Here is a 25840-nt window from a genome sequence, read left to right as displayed (position 1 = left end):
TCTCCTCCTATCTTACCGCCCTCTCTTGTCCACAATCTGTGATCCAAGGACTCTGATCTTCTCCTTCCTCGTCTCTTGACTGGGCATTTCCTGGCTGTCCTCCATGTCTGGCAGACTCTCCCTCCTCAGTTACGTTCCCTCCCCCCTTGCTTCCCTTAAGTCAACTTCAAGGGCTTCAATAAGCTCTTCTCAACCCCCTTTTAATTCTAATACCTTCCCTATTTTGATGATTTCTAATTTATCCTGTCTCTAGATTGTTTGTACATAATTGTTTATTCCTTGTCTGTTCCTCATTATGTGAACTCTTTAAGATCAGGGAATGTCTTTTACCTTTCTTTGTACCCACGGTAACTTGGCATATAGTAGGTTCTTAATAAGTGCTTATTGACTGACTAAATAATAACAGCTCACATTTCTATGGGATTTCATGGTTACTGGCTGCTACATATATACTCCAGAACTTAATAAGCCTGTTCCAGAACTTAAGAGTCAGCCTTTAATAAGGATACTAGTTATCTCCATTTTCCAGTCGGGCAGACTAGGGGCTCAGGGAGACCAGCAAGGATTTGTTCAAGGTCGCACAGCTGATAATAATGATAACTCCTATTTATCAAGCATTTAGTTAGATAAAGTGTTATCAACCCCACCATCCAGTAACCTTGATGATGGTGAAGGTATAATAATAATGACTATAGACAACATTTAATATTTTCAGGGGTACTTTACATATATATTATATGTATATCTTATACATATATATGTATTAATGTTTATTTGTACATATTTATATGTTTACATGTGTGTTTACATATATTTCTCATGTTTGTATTTATATGTATATATTTATACATATTATGTCAGCTGGGGGGCAGGTAGAGTGAATAGAGCAATGGGCCTGGAGTCAAAAAGATTCATCTGAGTTCAAATCCAGCCCAACTGTATGACCTGGGCAAGCCACTTAATCCTGTTTGCCTCAGTTTCCTCACATGTAAAATGAACTGAAGAAGGAATCAGCAACCACTCCAATATATTTGCTAAAAAAAAATTTTTTTAATAACAATCCCCAAACCCAAATGAGGTCATTAAGTATCTGACATAACTCAACAACAATTGCATATATTAATTTACCTCATCTGATCCATACCACAATCTTGTGCTATTTCTCTTCCTTTTTACAAGTGAGGAAACTGGGACTCTGAGAAGCTAAGGGAATTTGTTGCCCATGATCATTCAGCTAAGAGATGCTTGAGGGGAGTTTTGAACTCAGGACTTCTCCACTCCAAGTCTAGTTCTCTCTCCACCACCCCTTTTTACTGTCTCCTTGGGTTACCTATACATAGCTTGTAAGTGCAGAGTCTAGCTCTTGAACCCAGGTCTCCTGACTTAGATAGAATCCAGCTCTCATCCCATCATACTCTGCTGATAATAATGAGTGGCTAGCAAAAATCCCGCTCTCTTTCACTTCTAAGCCAGCCTGCTTTGTTCAGTGTTCCACTGCTTCCCACATGCATACTCTCTTTCTCTCTCTGGATTAATAGAGATACAATCAACTTGGGCCTTCATCCCAGACAAAAATACTACAAAGCTTTGTTTTTTGAAAAGGAAGGGGACCTTGGGAATTGAGCAGATAAGAGTTGTGATGTTTTAAGCCACATGTCCGATGGAATGAGTTGCCAACTTTAAAACAAAACATTTCCCCCACACACCCTCACCCCTCAATGCTGTCACTAATCACATACACCCAGAGAGCCTGGTTGCTTGGGAAATGGGGAAAATGTCTGCTTCTGGGAAGGGAGGCACCTGCTCAGTTAATTTTATCTGTTCCCGTGTAAATAAGGTTCTTAAGAATTTCCATCTCAGCTCCTTAGGGTGAGGGCATCTCAGACTTCATTGTTCCCTGCTGTGGGGAAATGGAATTCTTTGCTAAGAATAGAAGTTTGAACTTCTTGATCACTCAAGGAAACTCTGAGACTGAACCTGCGTCTCTTTGCAAAGCCTGTTCTACCCCTGCTGAGAACCTGGCCAGAAGGAAAGAGCTGGGGAGACACAGCAGGGTATTAGACTTTCTGAAGAATTAAATTAACAAATGTACCGTCTGAGCTGTTGGGCCAAAGGAACTGGGTTTTCCTCCTAATGATTTGAACATGTCTGGGACAATGGACGTTGTTGTCCGGAATCATGCAGATAATTCTCAAAGTACTCCACCCTTCTGTGTCTGATCCAGGTACCTGGGGAGAGCCATGTACCACTGGGACTTTGGAGGTCTGGGTCCTAGGTCTAGTTCTGTTAGCTGGATGACCTTGAACAACTCCCTCTCATTTTTGGAATTCATTTCCCCATTTGTATAATAATAGAATTGGAAATGATTTACAAGGGTCTTATCAGTGCTAACATTCTGAGTTCTAAGGCCCTTCTCAGTTCTGATATTTCTGTTCTAGAGCTTCTCTTGTCTGGCAGTCTATGTTCCAAGATCCCTTCTGGATCTGATATTTGTGTTCTAAGGGCCCCCCCAGCTCTGACCTCCTGGGTTCTAAGGGCCCTCCCAGCTCTGACCTCCTGGGTTCTAAGGGCCCATCCATCTCCATGCTCTTTGTTTTAAAATCCGTTCTGCTTAGAGATTTTGTTCTATTATTACGTCCAAGACCTGACTTGACAAGTCCTGACTCTTACTCACAAAGACCTGGCTTTAAGTCCCATCTCAAACATGCACCAGCTGGGTGACTGGTGTTAAGGTTTTTGACCCTCTCTGAGCTCTCTGCCCCCATAACTTTAGAGACTTATATAGGAAATGCTAAACGAGTGTAGCCAAGCCGGGGGCCAAATGCTTGGTGAGTCTAGTGTGCCTATAATATCTTTCCAGAGGATTTTTGTAGGAAGATTTGGGAGCGTTTTGGCTCTTCCATTTTGCTCGACTCTGTGAGATCATAGGGAGCCAGCTGGTCATTCGCAAATACCTTCTGTCCTCAGCCTCCCCTGGGCCAAACTATACATGGAGAAGCTTTCAGCTTGGGGGGGAGGTTGAGGGTGGGGGTGGGAGGGGAGACATTCCGGATTCTTTTCCAGACTCTGTATGGACTTTTGCCCCTTGATCGGCACGTGTGCAGCTCTGAAGCCTCATCCTGTGATCTGGCCTGCTGCCATGCCTTTTCTGTCTTTGGGTCTCTGCAGTGGCAGGGGCATGGAGATGGATCATCAACTTTCTGAGTACTCTGTACCTCCTGCCCCCAAGGTCTTATGAGCCCACAGCTCCAGCCATGCTTTCCTCAGCTCTCCTGCGTGTGTGTGTGTATGTGTGTGTGTGTGATCAGAATACAACCTGGGTGTCCTCCATAAAGACCAGGGCCCACAGGCTGACCTTCATCTGAATTATCTGAGTCCTAGAGGGAGGGAGAATCTTTGTAGTTAAAAAAAAAATTTCATATTTTCATTTCAAATGATATGTGGTTTGGCTTAGGGACAAATACTGAGCCTAAGATTTAATTTCCAATCTAAATAACAAATAATTAGGCTGAGAGGTAGCGTTTGCATGACTGACTACAGAATCTTGCTTTTAGGTTCAGAAAAGGCCTTAAAAACTATCTAGTTTAAGCTCCACCCCCATTTGTTTGTTTGTTGTTTTTTTTTTTTTGAGCAGATGATAGATTTTAGAACTGGAGAGGACCTAAAAGATCATGGGGAGACAATTCAGAGGCTGTCTAATCCAATCTCCTGATTTTAAGAATGAAAAAGGGTGCACCCAGTATCTTTCCTGGTGAAGGAAATGAACATTTATTAAGCACCTCCTACACTGCTGAGCACTATACAGTTATTCACTTTGATCTTCACAAGTGACTTGCCCAGGATCACACCGATTGTAAGTATCTGAGGCAGGACTCTAATCCAGGTCTTGCCCCAGCCTAGTGCTGTACCTACTGTGCCATCCAGCTGCCAAGGAAAGCAAGAAGGCGGCCTTCCCTGCTTCTTCCCAGGCTGTGACACGTGAGAGCTAGAGAGACATCATCAAACACCCTGTTTACCATTAGAGACACTAAGATTCAGAGTGAAAAGGAACGGACTCAAAGCTTTGCTTTTAATAGGTACAGTTGGTTTTTGAAACCCAGGTTCATTACTCCATGTCACCTTTCAGAACCAGGGTTACTTCTCCTTAGGCAAGGGAGGAAGGATGGTGATGGTGGAGACACACATTTATGTTGGGAAGTTTATAAAGGCCCCAGACCTGTGGCAGGAAGGCCGGCTTTGCAATCTGGATTCAGATTTCAGCTCTGACACTTAGGACCCATGTCCTAATATGGAGCAGGTGCCTTAAGTTCTCTGCCTTCAGATTCCGGGCTGCAAAATAAGGGATTTGAGTTGTCTGCCCTTCTCAAGCCTTTTCCAGCACTAAATGTGTGATACTATTATCATCTCCCTCTCTCTCTGTCTCTGTCTCTTTTTCTTTGTCTCTCATCTCTCTGTCTCTGTACTCTCCCCCCTGTTTTTCTCCCCCAAACCCATCTCTGTCTCTTTCTCTCATTTTCTCTGACTCTGTCTCTTTCTCTGTCTGTGTCTCTCCCATCTCTCTGTCTCTCCTCTCTCTTACACCACACACACAGATATGTTTCTCCAACCTGTCCGGGCCATGAGGATTATTTTGTCTTGGACTTCTAAAGCAGAGTTTCCCTTGGGCCATGGGCTGTTCATTTTTCCCAGGATGCTTGTGGTTGTGGTTAGAGGTAGGAACTCTGGGCCCATGGAGACCCAGGCCTCATCCCAGAGCGGAGGCTGAACCTCCTGCCTGAGGATTTCCAAATGTTTGCCAACTGCATGGGCAGGGAAGACAACAAGCAGCAGTTCCAGAAGCGGGGTGGCTGGGACCAGATGGGGAAGCCTGAACTCCCCATTCTGTGACTTGGTCCCCGAGAGGCCACATGTCAGAGAGCAGAGAAATCCTGCGCTCGTAGCTGGGTCCAGAAGCGGCCTTGTCCTTCTCTGTACAGCAAGCAGAGTAGTGGGAGTTCTTCAGTTAGTCACCCTAGGGAGCCTACAGAGATTATTATTGTTTTTATCTCATGTTTCCCATCTCTTTGATGGAGTTCAGATAGAGCAAGTCACAATCATGTTGTTATTCTTTATATTTGGAGCTCTGCAATCTTGCACAAGGAGATATAATTATCCTGACTATTATTGTTAATTAGCACATGTTTCTGTAATGCTTCAACAATGCTTTGCTCTCAACCATCCCTTCAGGCTTCAAAGAAAGAGAGAGAGCAAGCAATTATTAAGCACCATCTATGTGCTAATGAAGTTTACAAAGATAATTTCATTTACTCTCTTTTCTACTGAGAAGGGTTATGGACTGAACTTGTGTTCTCCTTCATATAGGGAACTCCCAGGTGAGGAAATTCTCTCTGTGAGTGCAGATCACACCTTCTCTGAAATTTAGTCTTAGAGCATGGAGGAGTTAATTGCTTTCACCAGGGTCATGTAGCCAGAGTAGAGACTTGAGCTCCAAGGCAATAGCTTGCTGCCTCCCAGTTCCCTTTTTAACAGATAAAGAAACTTAAAATTCAGAGATTTTTAAAAATGACTTGCCTATGTTCACATTGTAAATGTTAGCATTAGGCTCCCTGCCCAGTGTTGTTCCCCTTTCCACCTCACCTGCCTCTAAGCACTAGGAGAAGCCAGGGAAGGAGAGAGGTCAGCCATTGTCAGCTCCCTTCTTATGTCCCTTCCCCACCTTTCTTCATGTCTTTCACTTTACACATCCCTTCCAGATGGAAGGATTCAGCCTGGGTATCTGGAATATATCTCAGAGGAGATAGAATCTTCGATCTGGGAGAGACCTTCAAAGTCATAATCTTTTAGCCCCATTCTCTTGACAATAAGTCTGGGCAAGTGGTCATAGGGTCACCTCCAAAAAGAGGGAGATCACTAATTCTTGGAGTCACCCTGTTAGACAGCTCTGATTCCTTAGATTAAGCTGTAATCTGTCTCCCTTTTGCTTTTACTTTTGGAAGGAGAATAAGCTTTTATTAAGCACCTTCTTTGTGCCAAGCATTCTGCTAAGTGCTTTACAAATATTTTACTTGATTCTCATATTTGCCCAGGGAGGTATTATTATTTCCCCCATGTTACAGTTAAGGAGACTGAGGCATACAGAAATTAAGTGACTTGCTCAGTATCACACAGTTATTACATATGAGACTAAATTCGAATGTTTTGAATCCAGGCCTTCCAGAATCCTGTTTCAGCTCTCTCTAATTACTATGACACTTAGTTGTCTTTGAAGTTAGCTCTGCCTTTTGGATGGGCAGCTCACAGACTTTTCCACATGAAAATCTACTCTGGGAGTAACCAAGTGGTGGAGTCAGAAAGACTTGAGTTCAAGCCAAGCTTCAGACACTTATCGACACTTAACCCTGATTGCCTCAAAAACAAACAAACAGAAAAGAAAATCCACATTGTACTTGAAATCAGTGACCCTACCTACTCCCCCCCCTTGCTTGAGTATTCTCTTTAAAATGTAAACTTTTCTAGTTCTTACAACTAGTAGTTGTAAGGAGGTGATGGAGAAAAGCTGGATTTGGAAACACTACGACTTCGATTCAGATCTCCACATGCCATCTGTGTGACTGGGCAAAGCATTCAATCCCTTTGAGACTCAGTTTCCTGACCTGTAAAATGAGGGTAAGGTGGATGGAGTAGCTGATCCTCAAATAATATAATTTTCAGACCCTTCTTCATCTTGATAGACCCCTTAGGCCCTCAAGACCTTTTTTGTAGGAATTGTTGAATCATAGCTGCTCCATCCTGGAACTGCAGGGTTTTTAAATGGCTGATTTCACTGGGTTACTACAATGTAACTAAGAGCTGAATGCCATTTACAAATGTGCTCCTCCCCAAATTTATATATAATCCTAACTTTGTTATTTTGAGAAGGTAACAAAAGAATTGAATATGTGATTTATGCTGTTTTAGAAGTTCATGATGACTAAGGAAGGCAGGGCACTGGGCATGGTTCAGATATTTGGAGAGCAGCTTATAAAGAGTTCAGAAGTCCCACAGATTGAGACCCTCAAAAAGAAAACATCCTGAATGAGACAGACATCTCTGATGAATGAAATTGCCCAAGTGGTAGTGTTAGAAAGAAAAGGGAGGAGAAAAGGATTATGGTATATCGGAGGTCCTTGATAAGATAGTATGATATAATGGAAAGAGCCCCAGCTTTGTAATAGGAAGGCTGGGGTTCAGGTCCTAAGTTAAAACTGTGGTTTGTCACTACTGAACCTGTTTCAACTGGGATATCAAAAGATCTCCCTCTTAGCGGTGTTATGAGATTACCTGGCATGTGATAGTATTCTATGCCTAGGTTGTGTATAACATCATGGGAAATGAGGAAAAGAGTCTAGGGCTTAGAGTTGGGATGGATCTGAGTCAAAGATCTGGTACACACTTTGTGCTATCATGGGCAAGTATTTTTAACCTTCCTGGGCCTGTTACCTCATCTACAAAATAGGTATAATAATATCTGCAGTATTTCACAGTTATTTGCATGTTGAAACAATATAAAGAACATGAAGTACTTTGGAAAGCTTAATGTGCTGTAGCAATGTTAGCTGATAATTATTTAAGGTGATGTAATCTAGGGACAGTGATGTGGATGCATAGGGTACTCTCTGAGCTAAAAGGAGGTCTATACAGAAAACAACGAGCAGATACAACAAAAGATTGATACAGAAAGTGGGCAATAATCCTTGAAGAATGGTATCGAGAAGTCTAAAAGCCCGAGCAAACAGAGGCTCATGAACAATGCTGCAGGGAAGAAAAGAATATAAGGTTTTGTTGGGGACAAGAAAAAGTAGACTGGGACACATTTGGCGTTTGTATCAGGCAGGCTGTAATGATAACAGATGGTAGGGAAAGCTGGGCTGCTCGCTTCCTATTTTGTTTTCATCTTGTTTATTAAGGTCCATGATTTTCAGCCTGGGAAGGATTAAAAAATAAACAAACATGGTTAAAAGAGAACAGGAACTGGAACTGGAAATCAGTGCCAGTGAGGAGAAAGCAGGAGAGGAAGAAGCCTTTGAAAGGAGACTAAGCCCTCTGATTCAGGTGAGCTAAGCCCAAAGGCCTGAAAGATTGTCTGGATGGGATTTCTGAACTGAAATCCGCAGTGGAGAGTTGTGGATGTTAGGAAGTATTTTGGAGGTATAGAATTTTTTTTGGAGAGGAAATAGTGGATTCTAAAAACATAAATGCTACTTCATCCCTGACAAAGTGCCAGAGCAGATTGTCAAATGAAAGATGGGCTTAGAAGGGGTGATGGTGATTACTAAGAGCCAGCCTAGGTAGAATAAGAATAGATCAGTTTTCTTGTGCAGCAAGATAATTGTACAAATATGTTTACATATATTGGATTTAACATATATTTTAACATGTGTAACATATATTGGATTACTTGCCATCTAGGGTAGAAGATGGGGAAATTTTGGAAAACAAGGCTATGCAAGGATCACTGTTGAAAAATTATCTGTGCATATGTTTTGAAAATAAAAGGCTTTAATACTAATAATAATAAAAGAAGAGATCGGGCAAGGCAAGCTTTTACTTTTTGGTCAAGATTGCTAGATTGGTACGTGAAGAGTGTTTGTAGGGACCTAGAATATCAGGATTGCTCAAGGTATTGGACAAAAGTCTTTCAAGATATCCTTGTTGATAAAGGGGAAAGGTATACATTGGGGGAAAGAAAGCACAATGGATTTATAGCTGGTTGGAAAAACAGCATAAAGGCTATTGATGAATGGAGAAGAATATATGCAAGTATCTTTCGAATTTCATGGCAGAGGACTTCATCCTCAGCCTCACCTGTTCAAATCAGGGCTGCTGCTGCTGGTAGCTATCATTTATACGGCTCTTTAAGGTCTGCAAAGCATTTTCTTATTATCTCATTTTTATCCTCACAACAACCCTAAGAAGTAGGTGCAGACTTTATGATTTTCATTTTGTAGACGAGGAAACTGAGAAAGACTGAACTTGCCCAGGGTCACACAACTAGTAAATGTCAGGGGCTGGATTTGAATTTGGATCTTCATGATTCCAAGCCCAGGGCTCTAGGCATTGTGCCATCTATGGCATATTTATTAGTTTTTTGCTAGGACCCAAACTGGGAGGGATAATTGGTATGCTGGAGGAGAAAATCAGCATGTAGAAGGAATTTCCATTTTACTCTGATAATTACATCTGTTAAGGAGGAAGAAAAGTACCTTCTCATAATTTCAGGTAATAATGTATCACCTGTTTTGCTACTTAACACCTTGGGGAATGGTTCTCTGTTTCTGTATCTTCTTGAACCAGAGTTAATATTCACACATTGGGTTTTCATGCTGGGGAAAGACGACTTAGGCATTTTAGTCACAGTTGCCTGTTTGAAGAGTTTGATGAAATTTGAGCTTTCATAAAGTGCTAAGTAAAAATAAAAAGGTTTAGGACTAAAGATTTCAGGTGGCCCTGGTATTCTCAAAGGCAGAGATTTGCTTTGGGGGAAATGTGATATTGGACAAATCATGTTCACTTACCATCTCATCTCTGTGCCTCAATTTGGGGGTTGGGCCGGATGATTTCTGAGGTCCTGTCTAGCTCCAGGTCTGTCATCCCAACTTGTAAAAGCTGTTTCAGCTGTTTCAGGTTCAGGAACCTGAAAATTGAATTTTCTGCAATATTTTTTTAACATTTCTTCATTGGGTTTAGTTTTTAAAAGGGAAACTTGAACCCCAAGACTGTCAAGTCAGTTTGTATTTATTAAAACTACATGCGATATATACATATATTGTATTTAATTTATACTTTAACATATTTAACATGTATTGGTCAACCTGCCATGGGGGGGAGGGAAGGAGGGGAAAAATTAGAACAAAAGGTTTGGCAATTGTCAATGCTGTAAAATTACCCATGCATATATCTGGTAAATAAAAACTATTATATAAAAAAAAAACTACATGTGAACAAGACAGAGGATAAATGGGAGATAATTTCAGAAGTGCAGCCTTGATATTTAGGAGGACTTCGGAAGACTTCTTGTAGAAGATAGGGCCTAAGCCGAGACTTCAAAGAAGTCAGAGAAGCCAGACTGGATGTTTAGTTTTTGTGTGACCCTGGGCAAGTCAACCCCAATTGCCTGTCAAAAAAAAAAAAAAGATTAAAAAATTGATTTTTTCTATGGGTCAGTTAGAAATGATTCCACCTAATATTTGGTATAAGATTCTTGGTTTTAAAGATCCGATTGGGAGGTCAGAGAATGTCAGAGCATGTACTTAGGCCTGACTCTCGGAACCACATTGAAGGTGAAAATAGACTATGGGAGGTTGAACTTTCGAACAAATATGGCCCTGTTGAGTCAGGTTGAGGCGCCTTAGAGCAGAGAACGTTAGAGCTGGGAGGGCCTTGAGAACAGGAGTTGTCAGAGCTGAGAGCTAGTTTTTAAAGATCATCTAATCCAACTCCCTCATTCTACAGATGAAAAAAGAGGCCCACAGAGGGAAAGGAATTTTCTGAGGGCCATATAGATGGCTGAGCTGGAACTCAAATTCAGATCTTCTGACTCCAAATCCAGGCCCTCTTCCCTCCACCACACTCCCCAAAGCACCCCACAGAAGCCAGCCTCAGGCTGGGCCTAACACATCTGTGTACACACATCAGCTTCCAGACCTCTCTGTGTGGGCTGTGCTACAGTATTTTCCTTTAGGAGATGAAGACTATTGCCTCCAGGATCGAATGCAAACTTCTGGTTAGCACTGAAAGCCCTGAACGATGTGGCTCCAGCCCACTGTTCCAGCTTGATTTCACATTACTTCCTTTCATATAGTCCAGTCCCTACCAAACTAGCCAACTTACTGGTCCCTGGAGTTAGCCTTCCCTCAGCAAGTGGAAGGCCTGTGCATTTAACTGTCATAAACACGTCGACTTTTTTATAAAATAATAATAGCTTTTTATTTTTCCAAATCCATGCAAAGATAGTTTTCAACATTCCCCCCTGCAAAACCTTAGTTCCAAATGTTTCTTCCTCTCTCCCTTCCTTCTCTAAACAGCAAGCAATCTGTTAAGAAGGAATGAAACTACCACCTCCCACTTTTTAGCTCTTGCTTTGACCCTGTACCTTCCTAAACTGGAAATAGTATTCACATATTGGGTAATATTCACTTGTCCACCACCTTGCATTTGCACAATGTTGTACATTATGCACAAGCTCCAGGCCTGGGGCTTCCTAACCCCTAACTGAATTCAGATGTGGCTGCAGACACTTCTTAGCTGTGTGATCCTGGCCAAGTCATTTTACCTCTGTTCTGTCTCAGTTTCCTCATCTGGGAAATGGAGATAATAATAGCACCTACCTCCTAGGTTCTTGTGAGGATCAAATGAGGTAATAATTGTAAAATGCTTAGCACATAGTAAGCCTTATGCATCCTTGTGCTTTCTCCGTCTTCAGATTAGCTTGTATTTTTATATGTTTACATATTTATTGTTCCTCCGTTTATTAACGTACATTAACATAATTTCCAGCGTATGTACAGTAGGTGCTTAAAGCCTGTTTGTTGGTAGAGGCATCCTATCCTGACCGACCACCTTTCCGGAGACTTCTCCGAGTCGGGAAGGCCCGGAGCCAAGTCCCACCCCACGCAGCTCTAAGACTGTAAATAGCTGAACAGGTGCTGACCTGCATTAGTAAAGGCTGTTTCCCCCCCAGGAGTTCACTATACCAATGAAATCATAGGTCGCGTTTGTTGGATTGGATTTGGGAGGGGGAGGGAGCCCGGCAGGGTTCGGGGACCTGGCTTCCTAGCCTAGTTTTGTACTTCTAAGGGAGCCTCATGTGTAGAGTGAGGGGCTCGGCCCCAATGGCCCCAAGGCCCCTTCCTGCAATAAACCCATGAGCCGGTCATGGGCGGCCTTGAACCGATCTTTCACCCGTGCCGCCCCTTTCAGCCTCAGTTTCCCCCTTGAAGGATGGCGGATGATCCTCGAATTGCCCCTTATACCACGAAGGCTTCTGGGAGTGAGAAGTGCGCGTTAGAGGCGCTGTGGACACCCCCGGGTCCAGCTCCCTGGGATTGCAGAGGAGGAATCTGGTGAACCAGAAAGGGACGGTGATTTGTCCCAGGTGACCCAGGGACTCAGCGCCCGGGCCGGGGACTCGGACCCAGAACCGGCGTCAGGTGCTTTAGACTGCGGCTTCCCGGTCTCTGCTCGGAGGTGCGGTCGTGCGCCTGGGGCGGCCCCTTCCGACGGGGGCAGTGTTCAGGTCTGCGCGCCCGGACCTGGGGCGGGCCGCGATGCCCTGCGCGCCTCCCCGGCCCAGCCAGCTCGGCCAGCGCGGGGTTAAGCTGGGGCTGCTCCCTCCGCCCCGCGGGGCGCTCAGTGGCTCCGGGCTCCAGGCCCTGCTGGCATTGGCTCCGGGGGAGGGCGGTTCTCCGGCCGGCCGTCTTTCCCGGCCTGGATCGCGGAGTGTGCGGACTGGGCCGAGCAGGCGAGGAGAGGAGGGGTGGGGAGAGGAGGGGAGGAGAGAGGAGGGAGGGGAGGAGAGAGGAGGGAGGGGAGGGAGCCGGGCTAACGCACTCGGCCTCCGGGACCGCGGGGGCGGGCTGGCTCCGCTTCCAGCCGGGGCCCCAGCGCCCGGGCCAGCCTCCTTGCCCCTTTGCAGGGAAGAGGAGTGGGACCTTTCTCCTGGAGATCGGGCCTCCTCGCCCCCTCCTCATGTGCCCCGCTCGGTCCCGGTGCTCGGGGCGCATCCCGATCGCTTATACCGAGGGCTTGAGTTGCCTGCTCGGGGAGGACCGCGGTCCGCCGAGACAGGACCCTCGGCCCTTCCAAATCCAGGCCGCTGGGCTGTAAGTGCAGGAACTTCTCACGGAAAAGAGAAATTCACGCAGGACTTTGAAATCCTGTGTTCCCCCCTGGTTCCTGATCCCTGCCTTCTCTCTCTTTCCCTCCCTGCTTCTCCTTCTTTTCTTCCTTCTCCTCCCTCCCCTTTTCTTCTTGGAATCGTAGAGTAAGATCTGAAAGGGAGCCCCGAGGCTATGTGAGCCTCACAGATGAGGGGACTGCGCGGTGTCTCTCGGCCGTCCGGGCGCTGCAGCCACAAGCGCATCCCTGCCGCCTCTTCTCCTCAGCTTTTCTTCCTCCTTCCTGCCTCCGAGCCCCGGCTTCCACCGCCTCCGCGCTCTCAGTTCTTTATAACGACTAATGAGGATGGGAAGGGGAGCCTTTGGAAAGAGAACAGAATCAGAGGAGGGACGAAAGATCATGGAGGCCAGCTCATTAATTTGAGGGAGAGACTGAGTTCCAGAGAGGAAAGTACTTTCCCCAGATCCCACACGGAGGCACGGTAGAATTGGGGGTAAATACGCCTTTTAAGCCCCTGGCAAAACACCTTTCCATTTTGCTCCTGAATTTCCCGTTAAACAAAAACTAACAAACCAACCTAAAATCACTAGTCAGATTTATTTTTTTTTCCCCTGCTTTATTTTTAAGGAAAGAGGAATTTTTTTTTTTAAGCTGGTAAATTTTGCTGCTCAAGATTTGGGTTGAAAGTCAGCTCCTTGGTTATTGTGATTGTTGGCTAAGACGACTGGTTAGCTTCCTTGTTTGTAATAAACCCTTTCCAGCTGAAATTTACAGTGCTCAGTGTTCACCTGTCCCCTTTCCATCACTGCCCACCCCAACCTAAGTTCAGAAAAGGCTTCACAAAGGTTATTGGCTAAGAATTCCCTGCCAGTAGCACAAGGCAGGGAACCAATCCCACTCCCCACCCCCTTCTAGTCCTGGTTCTTCCAATCACCACTTGTTCCTTCCTCTCCCTTTCTGGGTCTCATTTTACCCTTTGTAAGAAAGGACATTTGGACTAGAGGTTTTCTGAGCTCCCTTCCTCCTCTGGTTTCTGAGTACTGGATTTCTGCAGAATGAGGGTGATCAATGCAATTGTCCATTTTCAGGGTTTTAGAAGAGCATGCGGTAGTTCTTTGTACCTCATCCTCAAAGTTTTAGGAACTTATGTAACTCCCATATTTAAAAAGATTCTATCAGTTTCATCTTCTATAGAAAGAAAAGGAGGCTTAATCTGGGGTTCCTATGAATTGATCTTTAAGATCTCAAGTACTTTGTATATATTTTGACTATATCAATTTGAAATATATCATATATCACATTAGAAATACATATTTTATACATATATATGTATATCACATTTTTAATGATGTGACCATATCACTTTGTATACACTAATCTACATATGTTTGCTCCCCCAATTGAATATAAAATCCTTGAGGACAGAGATGGCTTCATTTTTGTCTTTCTAAGCCCAAAGTGCATGGCACTTAGTAGGTACTTTATAACTGTTTATTGAATTGAATTCCAGTTCAAAGTTGTGGGGTCCTCCTTTGAGAGGATGGAAAAAATAATCTTAACCGTTTTTCGAAAACAAGTGGGTTATTTGGTGAGACTCTGGAGCCATTTTGGTCTATTAGTTAAATATTTAGCTCTACATTTTTCAAAAGCAACTCTTTGCTGCAGACCAGCGTGGCTCCCTTGTTTACATATTTGGGATGTGAGCTGTGAATACTGAAATATTCCAATTAAGAAATTTTTTGAGAAGGGAAAAAAAAACCTGTCCCCACCATTATTTTTGGATAACTCAAATGCGTGTGTGTGTGTTTTGTTGTTGTTGTTGTTGTTCATTTGTTTCTGTTCATCCTACTTTTTTGTATGTAAAATAAAGATAATACTGTACCACCAATATTACAGGGTAGTAATAAGGCACTTTGTAGTCAAATCTATCAATCAACATTTATTAAGTGCCTATCATATGCTAGACTCCAGACTAATTTTTGGGGATACACAAGGTAAAAAGACAATGACTGTTCTCCAGCAGCTCCCGGTATTATGACAGAGACAACATAGAAACAACTATATACAAACAATCTACAAACAAGATAAATTGAAGATGATCACGATAGGGAGGCACTAGAATTAAGAAAGATGATGAAAGGCTTCCTATAAACATTATTAGAATACCTAAATTCTTTAACCTTAAGAATCAATTCCTAAACCATGCTCCTAAATGAATGTAAGTTTATAAGAGAAAGAAGCAAATGACTATTATTGCACATATGATCTTGAGTTGTTCCTGTCTGCTGATGGGATCTATTGCCCAAAAAAACAAAGTTTTGAATCCTTGCCTGGCCCTGAATCTTTTCTGACAGATATTCATCTAGCCTTTGCTTAGAAAACAGCAGAGACCGGTACTCCAGAGGTAGTATATTAATAATAAAACTATATTATAATAATATAGAAATAAAAAATAATATACATTTATAGAGCACTTTTTACGTTATTATGCTTTTATGTCATCAGAATATGCCTAGAAGTTGATATTATTATGATTAGTTTATAAATAAGAAAACTGAGATTTACATGTGGAGAAAAATCAGAACAAAAGGACAAAAACTGTGAGAAAGAAAATGCAAACAAAGGGGGAAAAGGTGAAAATAATGTTACAGTCCTATTCTTAAAGACTTTGGAGATCAGACTTAAGATTTTTGGTTTTGTGTTTTGCTTTTTAAACTGGAAGAATAGAGAGCCCTAGAAGGTCCTTGAGCAAGAGGATGAAATGATCTCACAGCGATTAGTAAGTGTGAGAAGAAAGCCCCTAGGAAGGAGGGCCACTTGGGAAAAAGACACCTGAACTAGGGCCACTGAAGGAGCAGAAAGCAAAAGAGGAAGGATGTTTTGAATGGTGGTTGTACAGGGCTTGGCAAATGATTAGACTGGGGAGGAGGGAGAGGTTGATGAAGGTAGGACCTTGCCAACTTCAAGCACTATAGAAATGGGAGTGGCTACGAGTCCAATCAGCTGGGGGGCCCCAGACGCTGGGCCATGGGCCAGCTCCGAGTAGTCACTAAGTCTGCTTGTAATTTTGTAACTTTGCCCTTTATGTTGTTATTTTAAACCTGTCTGTTTTCCTCTAGCCACGGCAATTAAGAACAAAACATAACACAATAAAACAAATAAATAAAATCTCCTAACCTCCTGAGGGCTCTGAGACATCAAGAAAGAGGGGGAGTCCCAGCAGAAATTCTGAGAAAACTGGGGAATCCTGGGAGCAGCCTTGCTGCTGAGGGAGTAGGACAGCCAAACCCTGGGGCCAGGGGAGAAGACAACTAGGTGGGGCCTGGGAACCTCCCACTGGGAGGCCCCATGGGGACACCACTATTTCTTCCCATCCCACAGGATCATTGCATCATAGGATCTAGAGGCGACCTTAGAGGCCATCTAAGCCATCCTTTTCATTTCACAGATGGGGAAACTGAGGTTCAGAGAGGAGAGGTGATCTTCCCAACATCAGGCAGTCGATCAACAAACATTTAATAAGTGTTTTTGTCATAGAGCTTTTAAGTAGGAGAGTTTGTGTTCAGTTGGGTTTTTCACTTGTGTTTAATGATTTGTGACGCCGTATCAGGCTTTCTCAACAAAGATGCGGACTGGTTTGATATTTCTTTCTGCATTCATTTTATAGATGAGAAAACTGAGGCAGACAGAGTAAAGTGGCGTTCCCAGGGTCACACACAGCTAGTAAGTGTTTAAAGCAAGATTTAAACTCATGATGATGAGGAGTGACATTGACCCACACCAGGCCGGGTATCTCAGAATTTGGAACTTGCTTAAGGCCACTGAAAGAGAGTTTCTGCGGCTTGTCCAGAGCCACTTGTGGGCAGCTACTGCTCCTATGCTTCTCCTTAGAATTTCATGTGACAGGGTTTCCAGGTGGTGAAATTAGACAACCAGAAATGAGAATTCCTGTATTAAACACTGCTCAGTGCAAGGATCCGGTATCTAATCTAAAAGTTTAATATAATCCAATGGATGGAAACTCCATTCTTTTTTAATTAAAGGTTTTTTCTTCCTTTTAAATTTTTCTTAAATTCAGTTTTTCCAATTAATGAAAATGTATTTTTCCTCTCTTCTTTCTCCCTATCTCCTTCATTCCCACTGAGGGGAAAAGGGCAAAAAGCAGTAAACATTTATTAAGGACTTCCTAAGTGCCAGACATTGTGTAAAAACAAAAAGAGACAGCCCCTATCTTCTAGGAGGCTGCCTTCTAATGGGGGAAGGAAGGCACATGGAAGGGAGGAGGAGAGTGGGGAGGGAAGAGAAGTACCCCAAAAGGAACGTGGTGGCTATGTGACTCCAGAGAGTCACATTTGGGAGGTGATTGAAGCATGACCAGCCTGGGCCTGTGCCCAAAAGGAGGCCGTAGATGGAACTCACCAATGAGAGGCGTCTGGCATCGGGAAGGAGGATGTTCCAGAGTGAGAACCTTTGTTACAAATATGTATGATCAAACAAAACAGATCCTGCATTGGCCACGTCCAAACAAAATATTTCAATCTACCCTGAATCCACTTCTCTGTCAGGAGGTCAATAGCATGTTTCATCATGAGTGCTTTGGAATCCTCATTGGTCCTTGTACTACTTCCAGTTCTTCTGTCTTCCCGAGTCATTTTATTTGTCTATATTATTACTGAAATGTAGCCGCCCTTCTATTAAACTTAAAATTCCTGGAGCAGAGGATAGCTTTCATTTTTGTCTCTGCCGCGCTGGCATCCAGCTCAATGCCTGGCACGTTATAGGCATTTATTAAGTGGTTATTGATTGATAGCAAACAGAGGGAGCACGGATTCCAATTTTATTGGTGAAGGAAACTTTTCAGTTAAGATATAAGTTGCTAAGAACTGAGAGGGTTTGAGATCTGTGCTGGTGGTCCCATAGCCAGTGGGTGTCAGAGCCAAGTGCTCCAGGCACCAAGCCTAGTCCTCTAAGCCCCACCATCTCTAAACAATGATCAGACATATAAATCACCTAGATGGGTGGGTTAGAGGAGATGGAGGAATAGAAAGGAGATCTCCACACTCCCAGCCACTCAGGTTACTGGTCTCCAGGGATTTTCTATGTATTTGGCCCAACTGTACAGATGGGCTGACAGTGAAAATGCTCCCCAGGGGAATCCAACAATCTGAGGATCCTCTATGGCAGGTGGGTCTAAGAAGAGTCCCTCTGGGTACTAGGGCATATAAGCCGGAGTGGGTAGTCCCCTGGACTCAGTGGTCAGGTCTGGCTGGGATTTGCCCCTCCCCACTTCCTAGCTTGCACCCACAGGCGCATCCCTTCATTGAGCCCCACTGAGTTATCTTCCTTTCTGTGATGAGTATTTACTGTGTGCCCTGACTCCCTCCTAGTGTCATTGTGAAGACAAGACTTTGGGAATATCTTTGGTAGATCTGATAGGCAAATGAGTGCTTCAATGAATGGAGCTGGACCTGGAAATCAGAAAGATCCAAGTTCGAATTAAACCCCAGATACTTGCTGGGCAAGCCACTTAAGCTCTCTGTCTCAGTTTCCTCACCTGTAAAATGGGGATAAAAATGGCACTACCTTACTTGTGAGGATAAAAGGAGATATTTGTAGAGCAGTTTGTAAATCTTAAGGAATTATATCAAGGGGTAGCTAGATGGTGCAGTAGGTAGTCAGGAGGACCAGAGTTCAAATCCAGCCTTAGGCACTTAATACTTCCTAGCTATGTGACCCTGGGTAAGTCACTTAAGGCCACTTACCTTAGCAAAAAAAAAAAAAAAAACAAACTCTTAAAGAATTATATCAGTGCAAGATATTACTATTCCACTGTTGTTATTAATAATAAGTCTTATTAAGTGTTATTAATAATAACCCTTAAAATAAACCTGAAATGGAAACATATTGTTGCTATTATACCTCATCTCCCTTAATCCTCCAAGCAGCCCTGGATGAAAGGTATGGCAGATATTATTTTCCCATTTTAGAACTGAGGAAATCAAGACCCATGGAAAGGAAGCACTTTGCCCTCAGCCCGGGCCAGTAGGTAGTAAGCATCAGGTTGGGATCAGACCCAGCCGTCCTGGCCCCAGTTTGGAGCTCTGTCCATCCCACTTAACATCCTGGGCTTTTCTGGGCAGCAAACACACAGACCCCCAATTTTCCAACTGCCTTGATCAGCTCGAACTCTAGAAAGTCTGGAGCTATATAAAGAACCAAAGAGGAAAGCATGGGTTCTCCTTAGGGGCTGAGAGCTTGTACTGTGTCACCAAAGAAGGGGTGTGTATGTGTGTTTGATCTTTTCTCTCTGATAGATTCAGGTAGGCATTTTGCACATAAGCAAACTTCTGACTGGCCCTAAAGGTCCTGATGAATGGACATTATGGTAGATGGGGGAGGAAAGACAGTATGGATTGTGGAAAGAGTACTGACTCTGAATTTTGAGAACTTGGGTTCTTTGACTCTTATGTCCATGTGATCTAGGGCTGATCACTTAACCTCCCTGACCCTCAGTTTCCTCATCTGTAAAATGAGGGAATTAAACTAAACAACCTCTCACTTTCCTTCCAGCTGGAGGTAAGTGGTACTATGATCTAAAAAGCCCTAAATTTGCCTAATGGCAGAACAGGAATTAATCCCATTCTAGAGGAAAAGGTTTTTTGTTTTGTTTTGTTTTGTTTTCCTTCCTATTTCTTCCATCTACTTTGTCAACATCTCTTGCATTTGTTCCTTTCTCTCTACTCAAGTGTTCTCTACCTTTGTTAGGTTTTTACTGCCTGTCATCTGGATTATTATAGTGACTGATCAGTTGTTTCTAAGCTACCTCTTCTCTCTCTCTCTCTTCCCCCCCCCCCCCCAAGGCTGGGGGTAAGTGACTTGCCTAGGGTCACACAGCTAGGAAGTGTCTGAGACCAGATTTGAACTCGGGTCCTCCTGAATTCAGGGCTGGTGCTCTATCCACTGTGCCACCTAGCTGCCCCCAAAGCTATCCCTTCTCAAATCTATTCTTCATATAGCTGCAAAAAAATCCAATGTTCCTGTGTCTCTCCTCTACTGAAAATCGTCAGTGACTCCCTATTGCCTCTATTGTAATTGACAAAAACCATTGTTTTGTCTTTAAAACCTTTCCTACTTTGGCTTTTATCTTTTATTTATATTATCCCTCCTCACATATAATGTTAAATTTTAGTCCAGTAGAGCACCAGCCCTGAAGTCAGGAGGGCCTGAGTGACCTTAGACACTTAACACTCCCTGAGCAAGTCACTTAACCCCAATTGCCTCAGCAAAAATAAAGAAATAAATTCTAGTCCAGTTGGCCTGTTTGCTGTTGTCAGGGCTCATCATTCATCTCTTCTTCTTTTGCTTTCTGCTCCTACTGTGGCTCTAGTTCAGGTGTCTTTTTCCTAAGAGGCCCGCCTTCCTAGGGTCTTTCTTCTCAAATGAGTTCTTCACACACTTACTAATCGCTGTGAGACCATTTCATTCTCTTGCTCAAGGACCTTTTAGGGCTCTCTATTCTTCCAGTTTAAAAAGCAAAACACAAACCAAAAAATCTTCAGTCTGATCTCCAAAGTCTTTTCATCTCTAGCCTTTGTGACTTTGCCACAAGATCCTCCCCATATCTTAAATGCATTCGCTCTTGCCTCCACCTGGCAAGATGTCTGGCTTCCTCTAAAGCCCAGCCCAATGCTATCTTCAGTTCCTAGTTGCTAACCCTCTCTCCACCCTACTGGGGGTGGCAGCGGGGCCCTCATCCTATGAGATTACCTTGTAATACTCCCGATGCACTTTGCATTCATTTCTGTCTATGGTGTTTTCCCTGATACAATGTTATGCTCCTTGAAATCAGACTTTCATTTTGTCTTTGTATCCCCTGCCCTCAGCGTGGTGCCTGGCACTATGGGAGGTGTTTAGTAAATGCTTGTCCAATTGAAAGCAACTGAATTGAAAGCACACAGGGTGGATGTGTCGGACCCTGCCTGCTGAGTTTGGTCTTTGCACTAGCAAAGGAACAAGGGGTAGGAGAGGGGGGAGGGAAAACGAGACAGACAGAGAATACTTCCCTGTTGGAAAAACAGCCTAACTCTTGCACAATAAGGGGTTTTCATAATGTTTTCACTGCATGTTCTGTAACATGGAGACGGTCATCAAAAGCAGCCCTGGCAGTCTAGGTCTGAAGTTGATTTCATGCATCAATAGCTTCTCCCTGTCGAGAAGAGCTAATGTCTTGGGTACCAGTGATGATTACCATTTCCCTTTCTGTTCTCTGTGGCTGTGAATCTCTCAGTGTCTCTGTCTCTCTGTTTTCAGTCTGTGTCTCTCTGTCTTTCATGTCTCCATCTCTACTGTCTCCCTCTGTCTTTTTTGTCTCACTGTCTCTCTGTGTCTCTGTCTCTCCTTCATTCCTCCGGAACTTTTAAAGCTGGTGCATATCCAGAACATAGTGTGTTCAGTACCTGAGAACCGAAGAGACACAAGCCTAAAGTTCTTAGCTCTTCAATTAGCTTGCTATCTTGGCCTTGGTGCTTGGCCACAAGTCCAAGCTAGCATGTAAATAGCAAGTACTTAATAAGTATATGGCAATCTAAGGGAGGGAAAGGAGGAAAAAATCTGAACCACAAGGCTAAGCAAGGGTCAATGTTGTCAAATTATCTGTGCTCACCATCACTGGCACTGAGGTATTCCGGATTGGAAGAGGCAAATAGTGGGCCCATCGGTCCTTCCATTTGCCTGGAATAACAGCGAAGGAAAAACCTAAATGGCTTTAGATCCTACATGGAAGCCTAAAAGGTGTTAGGTTCTTTGAGAAATCCTGAGGGTCATTCTATTTTCTATGGAATCTTTGTGGTTTGAAAATAAAAAACTTTTTAAAAAAACAATAAATACATGACAAGGTACACAGCAAGAACTTAATAAATGCTTTTTGCAGTTGACAAATCCCTTTCCCTCTCTGATCGTGCAGCATGGTAGAGTGGACAGGATCTTGGCTTTGGAGTCAGGAAACCTCCGTTTGAATCCTTCTTCAAATCTTATTAGCTGTGTGTCTCTAGGCAAGTCAGTTAACCCCATTTGCCTCAGTTTCCTCAACTGTTAAATGAGGATAATAATAGCACCTCCTCCCAGGGTTCTTGTGAGGATCAAATGAAAAGCTATTTTTAAAGTGCTTTGCAAACCTTCAAGTATTATATACATGCTAGTTATAGATGAGGTGCAGCTGTTCTGACCTGGTGGAGAAGGTTTCCACACACTGGAAGTTCCCCCAATTGAATGAAACTACAGGCCTGAATGACTTATACCTGCCTATTATTTATCTAGTACTTTAAAGTTGGCAACACACTTGACACACATTATTTAGCTTGAGCATCACCACAACACTGCCAGATAAGTGATATGGGTATTAAAATATACCCATTTTACAGATGATAAAGCCAAGGCCTTAGATCACCTAGCTTGTGTCAGAGATGGGATCTGGATGTGGATCTCCCTGGCTCTGAGTCTTAAACATAAGAGCTGTCATTTCGGGAGAGCTTTCAGGCTTGCAAAGAGTTTTTCTAACAATGGTATACTTCTATGAAAGGGCAATTACAAGAATTATTCTTGAAGGAGACCTCAGTAGGTCTAGAAGAAGGTGAGATCTGAACTTGACTCTCCCCAGACACAAGTTGAGTGTGCTCTGTTACATAGGCAAGAAACTAGGTGAGAGATCCCTATCAGAAGTCAGGGGCAAATGCAACCTGTCTCTCAGCCTAGCCCCAGATCCCACCCCCTGGGCCCCGATCCTGGAATCTGCTGCTGCTATTTTCAGCCCCCGCTGACTCTGAGCGGCTTTTATATTTGGCTCTTTTTCCTCGGCCCAGTATAGCAAGGCTTTTGCTCAGATTCGCTGGAGCTGAAGTTCCACCCAAGTCACAGAGATGGCCTTCGGAGCTACAGATGATGGAGGTTGAGAGCTGGAAGGGACCTCAGATATCATCTAACCCAGTTGATTCCTTTTATGCATAGGGAAACGGAGGATCCATGAGGTTATGTCACTTGTCCAAAGTAACAGTTACTAATAAACTACTTCTAGGCAGCTGTTGGCACAGTACATAGAGCATGAGGTCTGAGTTGGGAATGCAATGAGTTCAATCCAGTCCCAGATATATAAGAGTCAAATGATCCTAGGCAAAGCACTTTGCCTCTGTCTGCCTCAGTTTCCTCAGCTATAAAATGGGGATCATAATAACCCCTACTTCCCGGGGTTGTTGTGAGGATCAAATGCGGCAACTTTGTAAAAAGTGTTTAGCACAGTACCTGCCACATAGTAAGTGCTATATAAGTGCTTATTCTTCCCCTGCACCTTCCACTTAAGTAGCAGAATTTGAATCTAGATCCTCTACATATTTCTTCTCTCCCTTCCCTCATGGTCCATTAATTGTCACAATTTGAAATGGCTCTTAGAGAACCTCTTCCCACCCCCTCCCCATCTTGTTTTATGATGGAAAAACTGAACGAGGGAAAATGGCTTACCCAGGGTCAGGGTCAAAGACCAATAATGGCAGGGTGGGTGCTAGAACCCACTGTGCTTTCAGTGGCTCTCTATTTTCTTCTAAAACTAGTCATCCAGATGCTAATGGTTTAGGATTTTAAATTAATCTTCCACCTTGGATTCCAGTAAACTCAAAAAATGTTGATTAAGCTCCTAGTATGTTTTGGACCTAGCCCAGGATGCTGGGGAGAATACAAAGGTTAAATAATGATTGTTCTGTCCTCAAGAAGCTTACAATGTGCTCGGGCACTGGGTGGGAGCGGGGAGTATTAGAAAAGTCCACAAATATGCAAGTGTGATACAAGGTAGAGTGTGAGGGGGGAAAGATGTAAAGGGATTTCTGGCTTCTAGGGGTTTTCCCATGGCCAATTAGTCCTTGTTTAAAGCTAAGATTTTGTTTGGCATTTTGTTGACTGATCTTTGGGGCTTTGTGCTTATTTGGGGGGTGGGTGCTGTATGACACATTTCTCTCATTCGTATTTGGAGGAAGGTGGTGAGTGCTATAGAGATGCTGCTCCTTTGTCTTGCGTGGTTTGTGTAGTGACAGGGTGCTCTCTGTGTCTCTCCTAGTGTGCTTCCTCTGGGTCTCCTAGTGTACTTCCTTACCGGTACTCTCTTTTTCCCTTGTAGTGTGTCCGCCCTCGTGTAAGTGGCAGGGCTGCACGGCAAGTGGACAGTGTTGCCACAGTGAATGTCTGGGGAACTGCTTGGAGCCCAATGACCCTGAGAAGTGTGTGGCCTGCCGAAACTTCTATCTGGATGGCAAGTGTGTGGAGACTTGCCCTCCCAACTATTACCACTTCCAGGACTGGAGATGTGTGAACTTCAGCGTCTGCCAGGAGCTCCACAACAAGTGCAAAAACTCCCGGAAGCCGTCGTGCCCCCAGTATGTCATCCACAACAACAAGTGTATCCCTGAATGTCCCTCTGGCTATACCATGAACTCCACCAAGTAAGTACTAACTGTGTATGTATACGTGTAAGTGTTTGTGTGATCATATATGTCTGTATTGAAATTTAAAAAAAAAAAAGCAACATAAAGTAGAAAAAGAATGCCATCCAGGGAATCAGGGAGACTAGGTTCTTACCCAGATCTGTGCTTTACCATCTGTTTAATTTCAGGCTCTGTGGGTCTCCTTTTTCATGTGCAAATGAGGATTTGGTCTTGAAAGGTCCCTTCCAGCTCTCAGCCCATGATTATCTGAATCCAAGTTCTCTTATTTTCTAGTTATGTGATCTTGGATAAATGCCTTTTCCTCTCTGGGTCTTGTTCCCTCATCTGTGAAATGGGACATTTGGACTAAATGGTTTCTAAAACCCCTTCCAGCTTTCAATCCTAATAGCACACACACAGCATCATTTGTCCTGGTTTAGACAGGCAAGTGACAGTCCCTCAAGTACACAGCTAGTCTGGGCCCAAATCAAATAGATGTCATAAATGCATCTACCTTGTGGGGCTATTCTGAGGCTCAAGTGAGATAATATACTTTGTAAAGCACGTTGCAAACCTTAAATTATTATAGAAGTATTTGCTGCTGTTATCTTGGAGGTAACTTATTTGACCACAGAATGCTAAGAAGCAAAGAAAAATATACAGTGACATTGAATGTGGTCCCATCCCATTTCTTCAGTGATAGTAATAGAGAGGCAGGAAAAAAAAAAAACAAATACAAAGATGAGATAACCAAATAGACACAGAGAAGTCCATTGCTGACCCAGATACCATTTTAGCAAAATAGAACAGTGGATTGGAGACCTGAATATCAATCCTACTCATGCCTCTAAATACCTGCATCCTTGTGGACAAATTCCTTAACATCTCCAGGCCTCAGTTTCCCATTTTGTAAAGTGAGGAGGTTGAAATGAGGAGATTATTTCTAATGCAATCCTGTTGATGTAACTCTAGCTCTGGTCTCTGGGGACCTTGAAAATTAGGTAATTTCTCGGGGGACCTGCAAGATGATCCATTTGTGTTCACTTCTGTGTCTGAAAGATATAGCCAGCAGTGTCCAGGGAAGGGAAATGGTGACACGTTCTCATGGGCTGTTTGCTCGTGACCCTGTTTCTTTGAAGACATATCATAGAAGAAGAGCATCAGTCAAAAAACAACAAAGGCATTGCTTTCAGAGGCAGCAGGGTGTGTGTGTGTGTGTGTGTGTGTGTGTGTGTGTGTGTGTGTGTGTGTGTGTGTGTGTTCGTGTTCAGGCACCATGTTTGTCCCTCCCTGATCCTTCCCAGTCCATCCTTGATGAGCAGGTCTTTGCTTCAGGGCTTTTCCTGAAGGTCTGTATCCCTGAGATCCCAGAGGGGAGGCCCACTGGCCCATCATTATTCCTGGGACACACCTGTGCTCTTTGAAAGCCAGTGTAGCCAAGCCAGGTCATGTTCAGGGCCACATTAGCTTTTCGGTGAGAAATGTCCCAGCTTTCTCACAGT

At 43.6% G+C, this 25840-nt stretch overlaps 1 protein-coding gene across 4 annotated transcripts in view; it reads left to right on the top strand.

Moving 5' to 3' along the window:
- INSR (insulin receptor) overlaps positions 1–25840 on the top strand; it is a 142151-nt gene that overhangs the window by 66802 nt on the left and 49509 nt on the right. For all 4 annotated transcript variants that reach the window (XM_074300538.1, XM_074300565.1, XM_074300556.1 and 1 more), the window contains exon 3: positions 24035–24356. In XM_074300538.1, coding sequence (XP_074156639.1) covers positions 24035–24356 — 322 coding nt within the window. The remainder of the gene's footprint in view (positions 1–24034; positions 24357–25840) is intronic.

This window comes from Sminthopsis crassicaudata, chromosome 1, assembly GCF_048593235.1.
Source record: "Sminthopsis crassicaudata isolate SCR6 chromosome 1, ASM4859323v1, whole genome shotgun sequence".
In the NCBI taxonomy this organism is placed as follows: Eukaryota; Metazoa; Chordata; class Mammalia; order Dasyuromorphia; family Dasyuridae; genus Sminthopsis; species Sminthopsis crassicaudata.
This window is presented reverse-complemented; position numbering and strand designations above follow the sequence as displayed.